Here is a 20,215-nt window from a genome sequence, read left to right as displayed (position 1 = left end):
TATGATTTGGTATATCCAAAATCACAGACAGAAGTCTCAGAATAACAATACCAGTAATAATATAATCCTGAAAACAAATTAAGACTTTTTTTTGCTGTACTTTGCCTTGTGGTTTGTTCCTAAGGAACGTTCATAACAGTTGATTTTTATTTTGGTTCAAAGTCATTTAGAGTTTCTCTGTGTTATTCCTCTAGTTGGATACACATTTAGGTTCATTTTGCATTGAACTTTTACAAACTGATTTTTAAAAATTTTATTCAGTATGTGCATGGCTTAAAAGTAAAATATCTAAAACAGTATATTAAATTCATATTCACGTGTCTGTGTGTGTGAATGCAAGTATATCTTCATATCCACATCTAACTTATCTAAACAACACCTAACTATACATACCTTTCTCCTTGCCTTGCCTCTTCTTTTTTTTTTTAAATAGTATTTTCTGGAAATCACTCCATTATAATATTTAGAGCAGTTCCTCAGGTTTCTTTTTTTTTTTTTTTTTCTTACATCTGATAATTGTGTGGATACACCATGTTGTTTTCAATCATTGATGGACTGTTGGGTTGTTTCGTGTGTGTGAGCGTGTGTTCGGGAGAGTTGTGGATCCAAGCCCCCTCATCCCCCATGCCCCCCCACTTCCTATCATAGTAAGTGTCAGTGAATAGCCATATGCATCATTTTTTTAAAAACCTCTTTTTGGTCTGTGTATATGCAGTAAAATTTCCTAGAAGTGGGGTTGATAAGAATATGATAATATGCATATGTGATATTTTGGAAGACATTGCTGAATTTTCCTTTTTAAGGGTTGTATTGTTTTGAATGCCCATCATCAATGTATCAGAGTACCTGTTTTGCCACAGCCTTATCAATAGAGTATGTTGTCAAATTTTTAGACTTTTTCCAATTTTATGTGAGAAATGTTAATTCCATTTTAATTGCATTTCTCTTATGAGCAGGGTCTAGCATCTTTTCATATAAGAGCCATTTGCCTTTCTTTTTCCACCTTGCTTGTGATAAGTTGCAGTTAGTTTTAATATTTTGACTTTTGTGGTTTTACTTTGTTTATTGTATTAATCGTATTTGCCATGTAGAAGTTTTTAGAAGTACAGCTATCAATCATTTTCTTTTGCTCTACTAACTCTATAGTACATGGAAATAATGTCATGGAAAATATGTTCCAAATGTAAATTAAATATATTTGTGAAAATATACACTTTATCCTTTGTGATTATATCCTTTGTGTTCTTCTTGCTTCTAGGCAAGGATAAAAGCCATCAATACGTTTTTTGCTAAGAATGGTTATCGATTAATGGATTCTAGTATGTATAGTCCTCCCATTCAAACTCAAGCACAGTATGCCTCACCGGTCTTTATGCAGCCTGTATATAATCCTCACCAACAGTACTCTGTTTATAGTATTGTGCCTCAGTCTTGGTCTCCAAATCCCACACCTTACTTTGAAACACCACTGGTAAGTGAGATCCTTACAGAATAATACATTTTTTTCACTGAAGCTGAAATTTGAAGAAATCAGCTAGAATTAGAGTTCATGTTTTATTTTGTTTTGTGTTGATATTGGTTACTTTCTGGCTTTTCAATGGTGATAAGGATATTTAATCCCCCATATCAAATATATGCATATGACTAAGAGTTGAGCTATTGGTTCCTATCATTTTATTCTTTAAATTGCTGGTAAATTAATAGACTGGAAAAATCCTGAATGATTTAAAGTTTTGTGAAACTTTTTCAGAGAGAAATATTCTTTATTAAGTGTTGAACCAGTTGTTCCTTGTTCTGTAATTCAAGTGATAACTTGGAGTGAGTATTGCAAATGTTTAAAATTATTTTTGGCTTATCAAAGAAATTGATGCTAGGTTAGTTCATCAGAAGTTTCTTAAGACCCTCACACCAGGTTTTTGTTTTTACTATGAATAGCTTTTAAACATTAAAATTTTCTTTTAGGCTCCTTTTCCCAATGGTAGTTTTGTGAATGGCTTTAATTCACCAGGATCTTATAAAACAAATGCTGCTGCTGCTGCTGCTGTGAATATGGGTCGACCATTCCAAAAAAATCGGTAAGATGAAAAACGATAGCTGGAATTTATTTATTTATTTTTAAATTTATTTATTTAATTTGTTTTATTTTTGGCTGTGTTGGGTCTTCAGTTGCTGTGCGCAGGCTTTCTCTAGTTGCGGCGAATGGGGACTACTCTTTGTTGTGGTGCACAGGCTTCTCATTGGGTGGCTTCTCTTGTTGCAGAGCACGGGCTCTAGGCGCGTGGGCTTCAGTAGTTGTGGCACTCGGGCTCAGTAGTTGTGGAGCACAGGCTTAGTTGCTCCGCAGCATGTGGGATCTTCCTGGACCAGGGCATGAACCCGTGTCCCCTGCATTGGCAGGTGGATTCTTAACCACTGCGCCACCGGGGAAGCCATGTACTCACTTTAACTGACACAGTTGGTTAAAGCATTTGAATATCTTTTTTTTTTTTTTTTTGTCCTTGCCTTGCGGCCTGTGGGATCTTAATTCCCTGACTAAGTTCCCCAGATCAAACCCTGGGCCCATGGCAATGAAAGCACCAAGTCCTAACCACTGGACTGCCAGGGGATTCCCTGAAGATCATTTTTAAGTGTTCAGAAAATTTTACTACATATACACATTCTTAATTGCTTTATGAAGTTTCAAATGAGAACTCTTCATATTGTAAGAATGAAGGATTCTTTATAAACAAAAGATTACTTGTGCTCTTGTAGATGACCCTTAGTTTGGTGATACAGTAATAACAGCAAAATTCAAGTATTGCTAGGACATATGAGTAGAAGTACAGTGAGCTTTAAAAACACACACTGTCCTCTAACCTTCATCCTGTTGTTCCAAAAAGATTATTTAATTTCCATGTGCACACAGAGACAGTGATGTTTAAATCTGGAAAGACCTTTGTTATGATGTAGTTTTAATTCATTTTACAGATGAATTGAAGAAAGTGAAAGTTGAAGAGGATGAATATCTTGCTAGGGTTACATGGCTTTTTATCATCAGCAGACCTGAGATTAGCACATTTTCTTTTCTTCTACTATAGCTAGTAAAGTTTTTTTCTTAAAAATAATTGAGTTAATACAAATGGCAGTTTATAACCTTCCTTGTGAGGAGATACAGATTTCTCATGATTAGAAATAGTAGCTTTGTAAAAATATGTATCTGTTGATTTCACATTTCTTTGAAGAGGTGAATTTTGCTTTAAACACTTACGTGAAGTAGACATCTTGGTTATAAGAGACTAAAAACAATTTTTAATAACAACAAAAAGTATTGGTGTTTGCAGATGCTTGACTTAAAAATACATTAAGTGGGCTTATGGTATTCCTTTATTGTCACTTGAAAGCACTGCTGTGCTTTCAAGAAGTAAAAATACAATAAGAAAGCCAAGAATGACAGTCAAGTCATTCTCGCTTTTTAAAAAATATATATTTATTTATTTATTTGGTTGGTTGGTTGGTTGCACCCGGTCTTAGTTTTGGGAGGTGGGCTCCTTGGTTGCAGGAGGTGGGCACCTTAGTTGCGGCGTGCATGTGGGATCCAGTTCCCTGAGGAGGGATCGATCCTAAGCCCTCTGCATTGAGAGCGCGGGGTCTTAACCACTGCGCCACCAGGGAAGTCCCAAGTCATTCTTGCTTATAAGGAGATATATCTGTGGTTTTGAAGATACAGGATAGGTTTAGTATAATTTTGCTTGTTATTCAAAACTACTTGTGTACAATTTTTTGCGTTTGTTTGACCAATACAGGTTGTTGTTCATTTTTAGTCACAGAAATAATACACGAATACTTCCTTATAAAAATGCAGATATTGCAGATGAACTAGAGCCTTTTGACCACCAACCCAAATCCTTGCTTCCTTCTTACTTCTAAGAAGTGACCGCTGCCAGGCCTTTATTTTTATTTATTTAAGTTATCAGTCAAGGAGCAGTTTATTACATTAACCTTGTAACAGCCCAGTGATGATCACTAGACCTACTTAGAGAGAATAGGACTAACTTTCAGAAGTCTGGGCAATTTTCTACCTTTCATACTTTATCTTTCTGTCACTTTCCTTCTTCCTTTACATCTTTTAGCACTTCTTTCTTTCATCATCCTTTTTTCTTTTGCCAAGACTGCGATTGTAAGTCCCTCTCTGTGAAGGGTAAGATTATGAGATCTGAGGGCTGTTAAACCTAATAACTTGTCTACTGCGTGTATTGAAATGCAATGAGAAAATTTCAGTGAGTGATAGTTTCTGAACAGATACATAAACAGCAATATCTACCTCATGAGGTCATTTTCAGATATGATGGATAATGTAAATTAGTTTGTGTTAGTTGACATACTGTAAATTTCGTTGCTATTCAGAAACTATTTTGTAACGTATAAGTAATTATCTGGAAAAGTACTGTATATGAGACTTAGCCCAACTTTATAGCCTAATTTTTATGTTTAAGTTTTAGTAGTAGTAATCTAATTTGTTATATTCTCTAAAGAGTTAGTAGGATAGCTGGAGATGCTATTGGAATTAATGTTTAATTGTTCATAAGTATGAGGTTTTAAATCCCTATTCAAAGAACCCGGAATTTACAGTGTGTTATTAATATTATAAACTTGTAACTATGAAAATAGACTAAAAAAAATGGAGTATATAAACTGCAAGCCAGGGGCTAAATAGAAATCTAATACTTCCTTTTTTAATCTCCTGTAGAGCCAGGGTCCTCAGTTGCTTGGGCTTACTTTAGATGTTTTCACTATTGATTAAACTGCATCCTCTCCTTTACCCTACCCTAGCTTCATCTGCTTACAAATTGTTAAGAGAGTTGGGTGCTTATACCCATCATACAAGATAAAAGCTACTTTTGTTAGATGTAGGTGGTTTTTGTTTTTGTTTTGTTTTGCTTTATTTGTCTTTGGTTTGGTTTGGTTTTTTGTTTTTTACCAGATTCCATACCTTAATTCATGAAGTCATGCCAGGCTATTAGTTGCGTTATATTTTCCTAGTTTTTTGGTCCCACATCTTTGTTGGATCTTTGAACAACTGATTTCATTTGGGGAGGGATGCTTAGTAGGAAGCTGGGATTTTAATATATTCCACTGTTCCTTACTTTTTAAAAAAATTATCAGTCCCCTAAAGAGTTTTTTTAGACTTCCCCCATATGAAAATTTAATACTAGAGATTATTGTATATCTATTTATGTAATGTATGCCAATTCTTACTCCCTTTGGGGGTATTGTTACCCCATTGAGAATGTATGGCATAGACTCAATAAGCTTCCAGCCTGGCTGATTTAGATGTGTCAGAACTGCAGTTTGTGTTAAAGAAATTAGGTAAAATCCTAGTTATATCCTAAATTTGGGGGTAGAAGTAGCCTTATCTTGAAGAACTTTGAATCACCTCCCAAATCTCTCCAGACAGCTTTTTTTAATGTAAAAATTCTTTGCCTTTTAAAAATAATACGTCTGAGACATTAAAGGGTTTACATTTTTACAACACAGTGCTTCTGTGTCCAACCCAGTTTATGGAAAATCAGAATACAGCAGAAGGCAATTTTTAACTTGGCCTGTTAAGAGTTTCTACCATTAAGAGAAAATATTTTCTGTTTTAATTTATCCTTTCACATATATGGTCTTATATTTCTTATAGTGTGAAGCCTCATTTTAGGTCAGGTGGTTCAGAACACTCAACAGAGGGCTCTGTGTCATTGACGGATGGACCATTGAACAGATCTGGTTCAAGGAACTTTCCAACTGAACGACATAACCCTACAGTAACAGGGCACCAGGAGCAAAGCTACCTTCCAAAAGAGACTCCCACTTTGCAGATGGAACAGAATGGGGACTATGGTAGGGGCAGGTAAGGAAGTATGGTAATAAATATGGAAATAAGGTATATGAAAATTCTTTAATCATAATATGAATGTTTGAAGACCACGATCTAGTGATTTTTAAATTTAATTATTGGTATATAGTTATGCTAAATAAATACTTTATTCATGTAATATGTGTTACTAGTTTTTCATAATTAAGAAATTCAGAATGCCCATATAGCTCTGAGTCAGAGGTTTATAAAAGTTATTCTGAAGTTCTTCATAGTTCACTAAGGAAAGATTAGCTTAGAAAGATAAGATTCCATCTGCATCATAGTTTTAATTTCTAGCAACATCTAAACTGTGGGAATGGGGTTATATGTTATCTACCCTTCCTAAACAAAACAAAAAAAATGAACCCTAATATGCTTCTGATTTGGAGGGAGCATTGCTAATAAAAATGGGCCCAGCTTACTTAGTGGTGGTGGTGGTAGTAGGTGAAGTTTTTGGTAGATTAGCTCAGCGTCTCTTCAGAAGAAAATATATCTTTTAATAATAAAGGAGATTTAGGAAGTATAGATACTTAAAATAGAAGTTCGCCCATCTTTGATAGAATGTATACATTTGAAGAAACTTATGAATTGTCCCTCCCACCTGCTTCCCCACCCCCACTCCCTTTTGTCATTGTTAAAAGGAGAACTCTCTTCAGAGGTCGAAGACGTCGGGAAGATGAAAGGATCCCAGTAAGTTGTTTTTTTTTTAACCTTTAATTACATACGTTCAATTTTTTTTTTTCTTCTGTGATTTACTATGGCGTTGACTTCTGGTGTATCTTTCCGGGTTTTTGTCTTATTGATTATAATATTGATTATGATTAGAGCCTGTTCTTGACCCTGAAATATCCACCATCACCATTACCCCTCACCCTTAAAGCACACATATAGTTAGAGCTTTGACCTGTGTTGCTCACTTTTAAAAAAAAATTACTTGAATACCTAATCTATTCACATGGTTTAAAATAAAATATATGAAAATATTCCATGGAAAGTTTAATTATTGCTTTATTAATGGAAATTTAAAGAGTTTCAATCTTTTGATTTTACAATGCTGTTACAAACAGTGCATTGATAACCTCATATTAACCATCACTTCCTATGTGTGCAATAGTATCTGAAGGAGAATCCCTAGAAGTGGGATTTCTGAGTCACAATTCAGTAAGTTGCTGCCTAATGGCTTTCTATAGGGGTTGTGCTGATTTTCACTCTGTGAAAAAAAGTTTCTGTTTATCCATAAGCCTTACAAAGTATATGATTTTTTGCCAGTCTGGTAGCATATGTGATTCACTTTTAAAGCTCTGTTGGATGGTGTTGGAAACTGTTATACTATTTATTAATTGTTACTTGGGGGCAGTTTTCTACCTAGTGCTGATTCTTATATTTGCCAATCCTGTGAAACCACTTAGAGATTTTTTAAAATTTTTTTATAGTTCTAGGCAGGTTCTTATTTGAATCCTCATTTACCTAGCTTCAAATTATTCATATTTTTTTGTGTGTGTGGTTTGTTCATGGTGAATGTTTGCCATTTCTTAACTGTGGTCAAAAGGAGTTGAGGAATAAAAATAGTATAGGAAGACATGGAGGTCTCAAGAAAACCCTGCCTGGAATTTACATTTATATCATAAATGTGAAATATAATACTTGCTTTACATGTATAACTAGTGAGTTATATACATATATAATAGTATACTATATAGTGTACATATAATATACATATAAGTATACAGATATCACATGTTTAAGCAGTGAAAAGGTACAGATTTTCAAAGAAGAAAAATATTGCATTATAACACAAAGAATAGTCCTTGGGGCAAACTGTGAACCTTTTAAAAGTGTTGGTTTTTCATTTATAGCTTTCTGTACCATGGCAGCCTTGAGACTTTAGGCAACAGCTTTTTTAGGATACCATTGTAGCAGTCTATGTGAATCCTCAAGTGGCCCTGAACGATTAAGGAGAGGAGAGATTAGGTTGGAGGTCTGTTTAATATGTTGAAAATACCTGGATTGAGGACTGAAGAAACAGGAGACCGGCCTGCTTCATAGTACAAAGGGCAGGGTGGGGGTACCCTTGTGCAGTAAGGAGATCTTAGCTAGAGGTACAATTTAGGGTTTGTAAGCTTACATGTAGTAATTAAAGTAACAAGAGTAGATGAGATCATGCAGGGGACTCTCAGTAGAGTAAGTGATATTAAAAAGGGCCGAGAATGGAACTTGAGGAACATAGTAGCTGTGGGGCTGAAAAATGTGATCATTCATTTTGTTGTTTGAAGTATCCAAGAGAAATCCAAGTGGAAATAGCTAATAGGCAAATTGATATCTGGGTTTCAGGCAAAGATCTGGTCTGAAAATATTTAAAGCGTACAACCTAGTGATTTTTGGTTAATTTTCAGAGTTGTGCAGCCAAAAATTCACCATAAAGTGAAAAAGATTGTTTTAAGAGTTGTTTGCATGTAGGTAGTAGTTGAAGCTGTGGATAATGGATATCACACAGGGAGAGTATGGAAAGGGAGAAAGAGTGGCAATCATATAGAAACCAAAACCATCCAAAGAGGTGGTCAGGGGGAGAAGAGCACATGCTTGTCAGATCTGAGAATTAAGGAAAAGAGGTATCAGAAGCTAACGGAAGAATGAGCTCCCACAGGAAAGAATGTTTACCATGCCAAATGCTAGAGTGAGGTCAGAAAAAAAAAGTCTGTCAGATTTTGCATTGTGGAAGAAGGCATTGGTGACTTGTCAAAGCAATTTTAGTGGTGCGGTGAGGGAGTAGAGAAGAAGATACAACAAGTGAGAGGCTTGTCAGAGGGTATAGAGAGTGGTAGGTGGAAGAGAAAGATGAAAAGATTTTCAAGGAAGGATATTGTTTTCCCTTGAGACTATAGAAGGAGAAAAGATGATGGCAAATTTAGGTAGTGTAGGGGGTTTTGTGTTTATTTTTGTTATGGAAGAGAGTATAGCAAATTTAGAAAGCAAAGAATAGTGGAGATTGATTAGAAGGTTTAAAGAGTGTGGCAGAGTTTGCAAAAGAACCAAGAGAAGGAGCTGACTGACTAAAGATAAGTCAGATTGATCAATACTAATGAGAACTCAACTAAAATGAGAATCCAAGAATTTATAGGGGAACAGTTCTCTTCATTAGGTGGAGTTTGGTTTGTTTGTTTTTTAGAGCTTTCAGCTTCTGTGGTACGGGATTAGAGAATGAGATGAGCATGTAATCTGTTTTTTGATTTGTGTCTTTTAGAGACCCCATCCTTCAACAGCTGAAGCAAAGGCTCCAACACCAAAGTTTGACTTATTAGCCTCAAATTTTCCTCCTTTACCTGGAAGTTCATCAAGAACGCCAGGTGAACTTGTTTTGGACAGTAGGATGTCTGATGTTGTTAAAGGTGTCTGCAAAGAAAAGGTAAACACTGAAGCATCCAATCTTTATCTTATGGGACCAATTTTTTGCCTTTGTTTTCATGGTTATTATTTAAAATTTTATTTGCTCTCAATGCTTATTTCTATCATAGTGTTTATTCATGGGGTTTTTAGCATACTTTGAGTATTACGAAAAGATTTGTGATAAAGCTACACAACGTCAATAAAATGTTTCTTCACCTTTGCCTGTCTTTGTATCAGTCAACCTAGCTTGGTAGAACTAATTTATGAAAGCTGAATGGAAAGTGTCATTTCCACTTAAGTGCATATATCGATAATTAAGTGATAACGCGAATGAATTCTAAGCTACTCTGGTAAACTCAGTCTTCCAAATAAATGGAGAGTTGATGTCAAAAGGTTGGGATAACCCATCCTACAATATTTTTTTGAGTGTAGACCTCTTTATATGCTAAATCCTCATGCCCCACAAATTTTTCTCATTTTCTACCTTTTGTTTCTAATTCAGCTTCATTTTTTTTAAAATTTATTTATTATTATTATTTTTAATGCTATTCTTGTCTGCTTACATTCTTTTTATTTATGTATGTATGGCTTTGTTGGGTCTTCGTTTCTGTGCGAGGGCTTTCTCTAGTTGTGGCAAGCGGGGGCCACTCTTCATCGCGGTGCAGGGGCCACTCTTCATCGCGGTGCGCAAGCCTCTCACTATCGCGACCTCTCGTTGCCGAGCACAGGCTCCAGACGCGCAGGCTCAGTAATTGTGGCTCACGGGCCGAGTTGCTCCGTGGCATGTGGGATCTTCCCAGACCAGGGCTCGAACCCACATCCCCTACATTGGCAGGCAGATTCTCAACCACTGCGCCACCAGGGAAGCCCTCAGCTTCATTTTTAAGAGTACATGTACATAGTATATCTAGGCTTATAATGAAAAATAGTAGTCCCCTGCTACCACTTTCAACTCTAGGTTTTTCTCCTGACATTTATCCCTGTATATCTAATTAACATGTTTATACTGCTCCTTCTTAGATTTTTCAGTTTTAGACATTGTCTATTAACTTTACATTCTAGAAGCTAAGGGTTTAGCTCTCTTAAACCAATATACTTTTCTCATCCTCTCAGTACATTGTACTTCATCATATCTATACTGCCATCAATTATGAGATACCCCATTATTTTGGTGTTACTAAGAAAGTAAAAGACACTGCCAGTTAGATTAGGTAATGCCATCATTTGTATGTCACATCTCAGTATTGCATCATTTTTTTCCATAACTGAGGCTTATGGTATATTGTTATTATGTCTCCTTTCTTATACTCTGCACAGCTGTGTTCCTGGGACTTCACTGTCATCCTGGGAATTTTCTTTACTCTTCTTTGGTGGATCCCTTCTTTTTCTTACTCTTGTTTGACTTTCCCAAATTATGGTGGGTCACATCTTCCCAGGCTTCCTGTATAAGGTTTTTAGTATAAATTTCTTGAGATCTTGCATTCTGAAATGTTCTTCTGTTCTCACACTTGATAAGTAGCTTATCTCTGTAGAATTCTCTATTAGAAATCATTTTCCCTCAGAATTTTGAAGGTATTTCACTGTCTTCCCTTGTTAAAAAAATTATGCAATTTGGTAATTGTTTCACCACTTCTAAGATAGACCATTTTTTTTAAAAAAAATTATTGTTATTACATTTTCCCCATGAAAGTCAGGCTGTCTTATAATTTAAAAACTATTGTAGTTTTAGTGGCAGTGTTTTTTCTTAGTATATAAAATAATGGTGTGTTTTAAAGTTGATGGCTTCTCAGATTTGCTGAGGTATGATACACAGACACATTTATTTATTTGCTTGTTTGTTTGTTTGTTTATGGCTGCATTGGGTCTTTGTTGCTGCGCACAGGCTTTCTCTAGTTGTGGCGAGCGGGGACTATTCTTCATTGCGGTGCGCAAGCTTCTTATCGTAGTGGCTTCTCTTGTTGCAGAGCACGGACTCTAGGCACGCAGGCTCAGTAGTTGTGGCTCACGTGCTCTAGAGCACAGGCTCAGTAGTTGTGGCGCACGGGCTTAGTTGCTCCACAGTATATGGTATCTTCCTGGACCAGGGCTCGAACCCGTGTGCCCTGCATTGGCAGGCGGATTCTTAACCACTGCGCCACCAGGGAAGTCCCCACAGATACATTTTTAAAGAATAATAATAAAATGTACTTCTTGTAATTCCAACCCACAAATATGGGATGAACACTTAATTTGATATTGGACCTTGTATGTTGAACCTCTGATTTCCTTGTTTGGCTTTTCTAATTTTTATCTTTGTACCTGTCTGTATTTTCTACAAAGTTATCCTGAATGTTACCTTTTAAACCTATTGAAATTTTAAAAAATTTTAATCCCATACCCCTAAAAACCTATTGAAATTTTTATTTTGTTGGTCGATTTTAATTTCTAGGGCTCTTTCTTGATATTCGTTTTTTACTTGTGGTAAAATGCACATAACATAAAATTTATCATCTTAACCATGTTAAGCGTGTACAGTTCAGTAGTGTTAAATGCATTCACATTGTTGTGCAACCAGTCTCCAGAACTGTTTTTATCTTGCAAAACTAAAATGGTTTACCCATTAAATAGCAGCTCACATTCCCCCCCTTCTCTCAGCCCCTGGCAACCACCATTCTGCTTTGTCTCTGAATTTGACTACTCTAAGTATCTCATATAAGTGGAATCAAACAGTATTTGTCTTTTTGTGACTGGCTTATTTCACTTAGCATAATGTCCTCAAGGGTCATTCTTTGTCGTAGAGTGTATCAGTACTTCATTCCTTTCATTGTGCAATAATATTCCATTGGATAGTTATACCACATTTTGTTTATCCACTCACCAGCTGAATATTTAGCTTGTTCTCACGTTTTGACTATTATGAATAATGCTATTGTGAACATTTGTGTATAAGTTTTTGTATAGACATGTGTTTCCTCTTGGGTTTATAACGGAGCAGAATTGCTGGGTCATATGGTAACTCTATATTTAACTTTTTGAGGAGCTGCCAGACTGTTTTTACAAAGTGGCTGCATCATTTTACATTTCCACCCTCAGTGTATGAGAGTCCCAATATCTACATACCATCACTAACATTCATTATTCTCTGTCTTACTGATTATAGCTATCCTAGTGAGTGTGAAATGGTTTCTCATTGTGGGTTTGATTTGCATTTCCCTAATGGACAGTTATGTTGAGCTTTTCATGCATGTGCTTATTGGCCATTTGTTTATCTTCTTTTTTTGTTTGTTTGTTTTTTTGTTTATCTTCTTTGGAGAAGTATCTATATAAGTTCAATTTTGAAATATGTTTCCACTTTAAGGATAAGGAAGAGTTGAGAGTTAGTTGCCCAGTGACTGCAGAGGATGAACAGACAGACTGCACCTCTGCCCAGCAACTCAATATGAGCACCAGTCCTCCATGTACAGCTGAGCTTTCTGCATTAAGGTACAATTTCAAAGTATATGATCTTTCACATTAAGATTACTTTTTCTTCTGATCATTTCTCAGGTGTTTCTTTGTGTTCTATATTAAGCCTAATGTCAAGTTCTTTTTTCCTTAGCACAACTCAGCAAGAAAAGGATCTAATAGAGGATTCCACTGTTCAGAAAGATGTTCCCAACCAGACAACTATACCAGTTTCTTCCCCGAGTACTGCAAAGCCATCGAGAACAAATACTGCTTCACCGTGTAATAGTAACATAAGTGCAGCTGTAGCTGTGGCCCTACAGGTAACTTGTTGAATTTAGTTTAGCGAGAATAAAACAATAGGTTAAATAATGAGAAATTTTATTTTTCACATAACTCTTTGCTAGAGCAGAGTCATTTGGAAATAGCCCAAATTGGGGCTGGTTGCCCACATCAAAAAAGGAATTTAAAGTCACTCTGAAGAAATTGGAAATTTTAGCCTTGTTGAGGGAATGAAGAAATTACTGTTTATTCTGTTTCTTTTGATTGCTTTGTTTCCAATCAGATTGTGGTTAAGTGAAGCTTCCTTCTCATTATGATGACTGTACCTTTTTTTGGGCTAGGGTATAGAGGCTTTGAGCCTCTTGAAATTCTTTTTTGTATAATGCTTAACAAATCTATGAAACCCATGAGGGGCCACTGCCATTTTTATTCAATTTCCAGAATCGTTTTTATAATTTGAAAAATATAGAAAAGCAGGGGAAAAAAAGCCACAGAATTTACCTATAAGTCTTTCATTCATTGATATAACTAGTAGCATTTTTGGTACAGCTCTTTCTTTTTTCTAGGTTAAGAACATTTTATCTTGTCTTTTAATAATAATGATAATAATAATAGAATACCAGCTACCACTTATGAAATGCCTACTATATGCTAGGACCAGTACTAAAGACTTTTATGCTTTAGCCCGTTCTCACAGCATCCCTATTCTCCTCCTTTTCAGATGAGGTAATTAAGAGTTTATATTATTGGTTTCCAACTGCTCTGCTGAGATTCTTGTGGTATCTCTCTTAGGCTTCTTTGTAGTCAGGGAAGAGAGAATGGAACCATTTTATTTCATCATGTGGATGTACCATTATAAATTTAATCTGTTCTTCCTTGTTAGCCATTTAGGTTTCCAGGTTTTTTTGCATCATTATAAACATTGCTGACTTGTATATCCTTCAAATAAATATCTCAAGTGAAATTATTGTATCATACATAAATTGCTAAGACTTTTTAATTATATTCAACAAATTTTATTTTTAAAGATTGTACCTGTACACTTTAATAGCATTGTATAAGAGACTGCCTAGTGCCCTTTCCTACAAGATAACTTACTGATTTCTTGTGGTTAACACTATTCTTTCTGTACTTTAGAGAATATGTACCATAAATGTTTTTGTTTCTTATCTTTACTTCAAAGGAACCTCGGAAGCTAAGTTATGCTGAAGTGTGCCAGAAGCCCCCTAAAGAGCCATCTCCAGTTCTTGTGCAGCCACTGCGAGAACTTCGCTCCAATGCAGTATCTCCCACCAAAAATGAAGAGAATGGAGCTCCTGAGAAGTCCTTCGAGAAACAACATGAGAAGCCAGAAGCAAGGGCTAGTAAGGATTACTCTGGCTTCCGAGGCAATGCCATTCCTAGGGGAGCAGCTGGAAAAATCAGGGAACAGAGACGCCAGTTTGGCCATAGGGCTATACCTCAGGGAGTGACTCGACGTAATGGCAAAGAGCAATACGTGCCACCCAGATCACCAAAGTAAACAAAAACAAAAAAACTGTTCAGAAACTTCTCTCTCTTCCCATTAAACTTGAGCCTGGCTATATTGAACTGTTTTGGAGGGGAGGGCGTGGCCAGGAAGGAAACAAGAGAAAGTACATCCTTAAATCATTATGGATTTTGGAGTGGTGAGCTATAGAATCCCAAAATTCATCTCTAAAGCGATTTTAAAATGCTGGAGGATTCCAATCAGTATAAATATATATATATATATATGTATACATATATAAAAATATAATTTTTCTATTTTTGTTTTTGATTTTAATTTGCAGAGATCTTCTGCCTGGAATCAATTTTGAGGGTTCAGATTTAGCTTGGGAAAAAAACACATTATACATCCTTCAGTATAGGAGATGAGGGAGTGAGAGAAAATATTTTTTGAAGAAACATTTCTGTAAAATTAGAAATTACTTTTTTTAATCTATTTAAAGTTTGGCTTGGAGAATGCCATTTCTGCCTATATGGCCTTGTGTTGCAAAACAGATCAGTGGCTGGGGTGACTGTTGTGGTGTGAGTGTGTGCAAGTATGATTGAAGCCAAATCTGTTGTCATGTTAGTAAATGATTTGAAAACTGAATGTAATACTTGAGTAGATTTTTTTTTTTCCAGTTTGAAATTTAGTCTGTCTGTTTGACCTTACTAATATTTCATTCAACAAGCTGTTAAACTCTGATTGTACTTGGGGATGTGACTACCAATCAGTTTGATACTCAAGGAAAGAATGGGGGTTATTTGAAAAATTAAAATTTTGTGTTATATCTGAGTGGGTGGGTCAAATGGAGCTCAGAGGTTTAAGCTGCCCTGTGATTTTTCTTCCCCCCCTAAAATAGGAAACGATTTCTTTCTTTTGTTACTTTCTTCCTTACTCTGTTCTTTGACTACCCACCCCCAAAAGCAAAATAACCAATCACCTACAGAATTGTATGTTTCTAGTAGCCTGGCTCAGTCTAGTCAAATCATATAACTGTTCTAAATTTCTGACTTGAACGTTAAAGTATTTTACTCTTCTGGTCATGTATTTAGAACTTTAGATCCCAGAATGATAGGGCAGACTGACCCTACAGTAATTTATTTGTGTTAGTGTTAAAGATGAAACATTGTAGCTGACTCTTAAAGTGTTAAATAGTATAGATGTAAAAAGAAATTTCTTTTTAAAGTTTTAATTTGGGGACAACTTTTTCTGTTTACAATGTATTTATCACCTTCCTTCTTTCCCTTTCTCAAAAAAAAAAAAAAAAGCAGTTTGGAATTCACAGAAACAGAACCAGCAAGTCACAAAATTTTTGAGTTAAGGTTAGAAAGATAGTTAAAATTAACATAATTTCTCAGTGAATAAAGTTGTAGCTCTCACATTAAATAGGCAAGTTTACATGCTGGTGTTTAGAAAATGGCTAAAAAATTAAAAACCATGTTGCATTAATCTGTTTTAAGTCATACCATTTTCAGAGTTCTATGTAAGGTGGGGTTTTGTTTTCTTTTTAGGGATAGTTTGTGATAGTAATAACTGTCCCTTATGTTAGTGAATTACATATGTACAAATTGAAACTGTAAATTGTGAACACTGGAAAGCACCATTGTGACATAGAGTAAACATCTTAGTAATATATTAAAATGAATGTAAATGAGGGTTAAAATTACATTACTGTGAAACTCATCTTCCAACTCTAAGTTAAGCTTTGGAGATTTGTATTAGTAGGTAACTGTTCAGAGCTTTGAAAACACCGCACATTTCTGTACAAGCCAGAATTATCATTTCTTTGTAACTTATTATTCAGCTTGGCAATTGCTTTTGATTTGGTGGATTGATAACATGATATAATATATTTAAGCAGTTTGAAACTATTCATTTCTACACACTATTTTCTACTAAATGAAACATACAATAAAACTACCTGTGCTGAAATTTGGGGGAAGTTTAGGTCTTTAAAAAAAAAAAGTATTAATAATCACTGACTACATCTATGATAAAAGTGCTTATTTTGGTTTACTTAGATAATGCTGCAGCTGGTGGAAATGATAAACGTTTAAAGTGTTAACACTCTGTGAATGTATTGGATTTAAGAGAATAAACATTTTACAAAAATCGCTTGGTAAGGATTATAAACTTAATTATTGCACTTAGATGAAACAATACTTTTTTTTCTTTTACAATGTGTCACAGAAATAGGCCTATATTACTTGTATCCTTGTATGACTTGCTGTTAGTCTACCCGACTTCTAAAAACTAAATGTTCTAATTGATACACAAGAAAAGAGTTCTTCCTCAAGAAAGCAAGTGTGTTCTTGCTTTTTCCCAGAAGGTGTTATTGAAAGTAGAAATTTAAAGACATGACCATTTTTAAATTTCATATTAAATATAATGTTTTTCAGTTAATTTGCCTCATTACAGCTAATAGTTCCCGTTTTGATGGGATGTATAGGGAAGAATAATGTGTGGGTGTATGTGTGTGTGTGTGTATATATATATATAATATATATATTCACAATATGTATTTAGCATTTATTTTATTATATCAGATTTAAGGTTTGTATCTAAATGATGCCTATGAGTTGTGTGAAACTGATGGCTTTTTTGTCCAGCATTACTCTGTAACTGATGAGGGTCGGGCATTCATTGTAGTTTAACTATTTATTTGGTTCTTTAGAAGGAGGAATTTAAATGTCAAGTTTTTCTCTTCATCCTTATGACTTAACTTGTCCTTGGGTTGTTGGAGGGTAAAAGTAGATACAAATGATCTTGAGTGTATGGTTCAGTGATCTTCTGCCATACTTCTTAAATGCATGAGAACAAGAGTCACACAAGTTCATCACCTTGCACTTCACAGAGAAGGTATATAGATAGAGATATGGCAAAACTTGCCTCCATTTTCTATCCAGATAATTAAGGTTTTCATGGTATCTAGGCCTGTCTTTAACCTGAGTAATTTCATTTTTGCAAATATAGACACTGGCATTCAAAGGAATGATCCATCTAAATTTTTTTCAACTGGATTTTGGAAGAAGATAAGCTCTTTAAGTGATATGGTTTTTTGTTCTTATCTTGTGTGCTCAATTTGCATGTGATCAAATGACATGCAGATTTATTTATTTTTGGTTTCTAAAATTAAGGTAGCTTGAATATTGTTGTACATTCCTTTTTCTTTTTAAATACCAGGTTGGCTTTGGAGAAAGCATAATGATGGAGTATTAGCATCTGCTGGAGCAGAGACTAGTATTTAAAAGTTACTGAACACTTTCTATAGTTTTATTAGTTATGGCCTTAAATATTTAGTCTTTTGGCTTAAATGTCCATTGGTTTTACTTTGATACAGTTGAACAGCACTGGGGTTAAGTCTGTTATTTATGTTGGCCATGTATATTAACCATATTTTAAAAGTACTGTTTTGTTTTTACAGAAAAGGTAAAATACGAAAGAGGAGTTTTTGTAAATTCTTAACTACAATGTATGGTGTTCTTTCCTAAGTTTTTATATTTCCTTACAATTTGGTGGCCATTAATTTAACTTTGGGCTTTTTGGTGTATGCTAATTTAGTTTGAGATTTCAAGAAGATACATAGACATTTCAGTCCTCATTAATTGAGGACATTTTAAGAAGTTGAAAGAGAATTTGTTTTCAAGTTGAGAGTGTATTCTTTTTTAAATTCCACCTAATTATTAAATAGTTTCAATTTTATTTTTAAAAGCTGTGAATTGTTGAGTAGACGGTTCCTGAAAGTACAAGTGAGATACCAACAGGCTGTGTATACAATAAAATGGTTTTATTTTCAGTTTTGCAGCACAAAACACTGATTAGTATAAGAAACAATCCACATCATTATTGGGTTTTGGTTTTTGGTTTTTTGCCTGATTCAGGTATGAGTGATATCTCTTAAATGTTCGGGGTTGGGAGTCAGAACCAGTTATCTGGATTCTCTTGTCCATTGCTTAGGTTTGTTCTTGTTGTCAAAACTGCACTCCCCCCCCCCCCCGCCCCCCGCCAATGGTGTGACACATGCTCATGCATATTATGTTAAAATGAGTACATCGTTGTATTTGTATTTTTGTTTTCAACATTGCCAAGGTGCTATGGGAAATTAACACAAAATTAGAAAAAATAAAATTATTAAAAAGCAGGACTGGTTTCCTTTTCTCCAGGTGGCTTATGTCTAATGGCTGCTTGTATTTACTTTCTGAGTAGTTTTTATGTTGCCCACTCTCTAGTTCTATTCTGGTTTCAGCTATTGTTTTGTTTTTGGGAGGGGGGTATGGGTTGTGTGATATTTCATCTGCAAAGTGAGGGTAGAGAGCTAGAAGATTCAGCTCTGTGATTCTGGGGTTTTCTTAAATTCTTTTAGTGTTAGAAGCAGTTATTGAAGGGGAGAAAAATCACAGGGCAATGTGCAGCTTAAGGGTTTTGCCTTCGTGGATCAGATTATGGCCTGATTTGAGTGTGTAAATTCTGGGTCTTTAAACTTCTGTTTCCAAGAGAAAGCCCCTTGGTTACCTTTACCTTTTCAACCACCTCTTTGATTACAAACCCTAGAGCTAAAGGGTTTGGGGGAGCTTTTTAAGGGAAGGTTCACTGGGAAATTTAAATGAGTCTTTTAATCTTTTTTTAAACTATGATAACGGCAAAAATGGAAAAGCTGAGCAATCTCTGGCTTTTTTTAACAGCTGGTATCTGCAAATTAATGTGACAGCTCAACTTTTATTGAATATAGCATTGCTAAAAAACCCTGAAGTGTTACATAGCTGTTATGCCACAGTTTATTCTTGAATAGTAGAAATCTAGGTCTTTTAAAATATAGGCTAATTTCAAATTAGATTTTCGAATTCTCATATATTCAGAAATGTTTATTCCACAAGTTATGTGTTATGAGTCTGTTTATAAATAATACATATAAAGGTAACATTTAATGTGAACATTCACTTTGATGATGACTTAGTAGCATTGTCCTTTCAACAGCTAAAACCTTTATTTTGCTAATGAACATTTATCTTAATGAAGATAGCTGATATCAGTGAGCAAAATCATCCCAGTAATAACAGGTTTACAGGGGAAACATGCTAACAAAGCCTTAGGGCTTTCTATCAGTGTGTTAGTGAGTTTATTTGGCCAAGAGAGGAGGTACATCACTTAAATTTCAGGAACACACCGTAATTGTGTATTATTTTAGGTGGACTAATGACCAATTGATAAACTTAGTTATGTAGGCCTTTGAGTTGTATTAAAAATGAATGGATTTATCAAGAGTCATATCACTGAGATACTTTATATATTTATGCCTTGTTAGAAAATATTAACTGAAGTATGTCTCCAAGTATAAATTTCAGTTTTATGCCTGAAAGTTTTTATAAAAAGTTTAACATTACTACTAGAAGATTGTGAATTTCCTTAAAAATCTCTGGAATGAAAACTATCAAGGGTGTCTTTAGTTTGTGTGAGGGTTTAAAGGAATTGAGATGTTTTCACTTTCTTCATAATGCTCCATTTTCTTCTGGTGTTGTGGGAAGGAACAAGCTTCCTAAATGTTATCTTTTAAATTCATTTTTGGTAGCTGTTATGCAAATCTTTGAAGCTGCTGTACTTCTCTCCTGTTTCCTCTGCATACCTGCTGTATCAGACTTAATGAACCATAGTAGAACTCCAGCCTCCCTATAACCTTATGTAGGCTGTTATTTTAACATATGTTTTATATTTATTTTGAATGATGCATCTAAGTTCTAATT

The 20,215-nt window shown here is 35.0% G+C and overlaps 1 protein-coding gene across 8 annotated transcripts in view; it reads left to right on the top strand.

Moving 5' to 3' along the window:
* Positions 1–18,618, top strand: part of LARP4 (La ribonucleoprotein 4) — a 66,472-nt gene extending 47,854 nt beyond the window's left edge. For 5 of the 8 annotated variants that reach the window (XM_057556397.1, XM_057556395.1, XM_057556394.1 and 2 more), the window contains 8 exons: positions 1,259–1,471; positions 1,963–2,075; positions 5,663–5,872; positions 6,520–6,568; positions 9,120–9,281; positions 12,600–12,724; positions 12,840–13,008; positions 14,151–18,618. In XM_057556397.1, the coding sequence (XP_057412380.1) occupies positions 1,259–1,471; positions 1,963–2,075; positions 5,663–5,872; positions 6,520–6,568; positions 9,120–9,281; positions 12,600–12,724; positions 12,840–13,008; positions 14,151–14,489 (1,380 nt within the window). In that variant the 3' untranslated portion in view covers positions 14,490–18,618. Of the gene's footprint in view, positions 1–1,258; positions 1,472–1,962; positions 2,076–5,662; positions 5,877–6,519; positions 6,569–9,119; positions 9,282–12,599; positions 12,725–12,839; positions 13,009–14,150 lie in introns of those variants that run through there. The other 3 variants (XM_057556398.1, XM_057556396.1, XM_057556401.1) reach the window with 3 other exon arrangements.
* The last annotated feature ends 1,597 nt before the right edge of the window (positions 18,619–20,215 follow it).

The sequence above is a fragment of the Balaenoptera acutorostrata genome, chromosome 11, assembly GCF_949987535.1.
Source record: "Balaenoptera acutorostrata chromosome 11, mBalAcu1.1, whole genome shotgun sequence".
In the NCBI taxonomy this organism is placed as follows: domain Eukaryota; kingdom Metazoa; phylum Chordata; class Mammalia; order Artiodactyla; family Balaenopteridae; genus Balaenoptera; species Balaenoptera acutorostrata.
The sequence above is the reverse complement of the archived record's forward strand: the minus strand, read 5'-3'. Positions and strand labels throughout refer to the sequence as shown.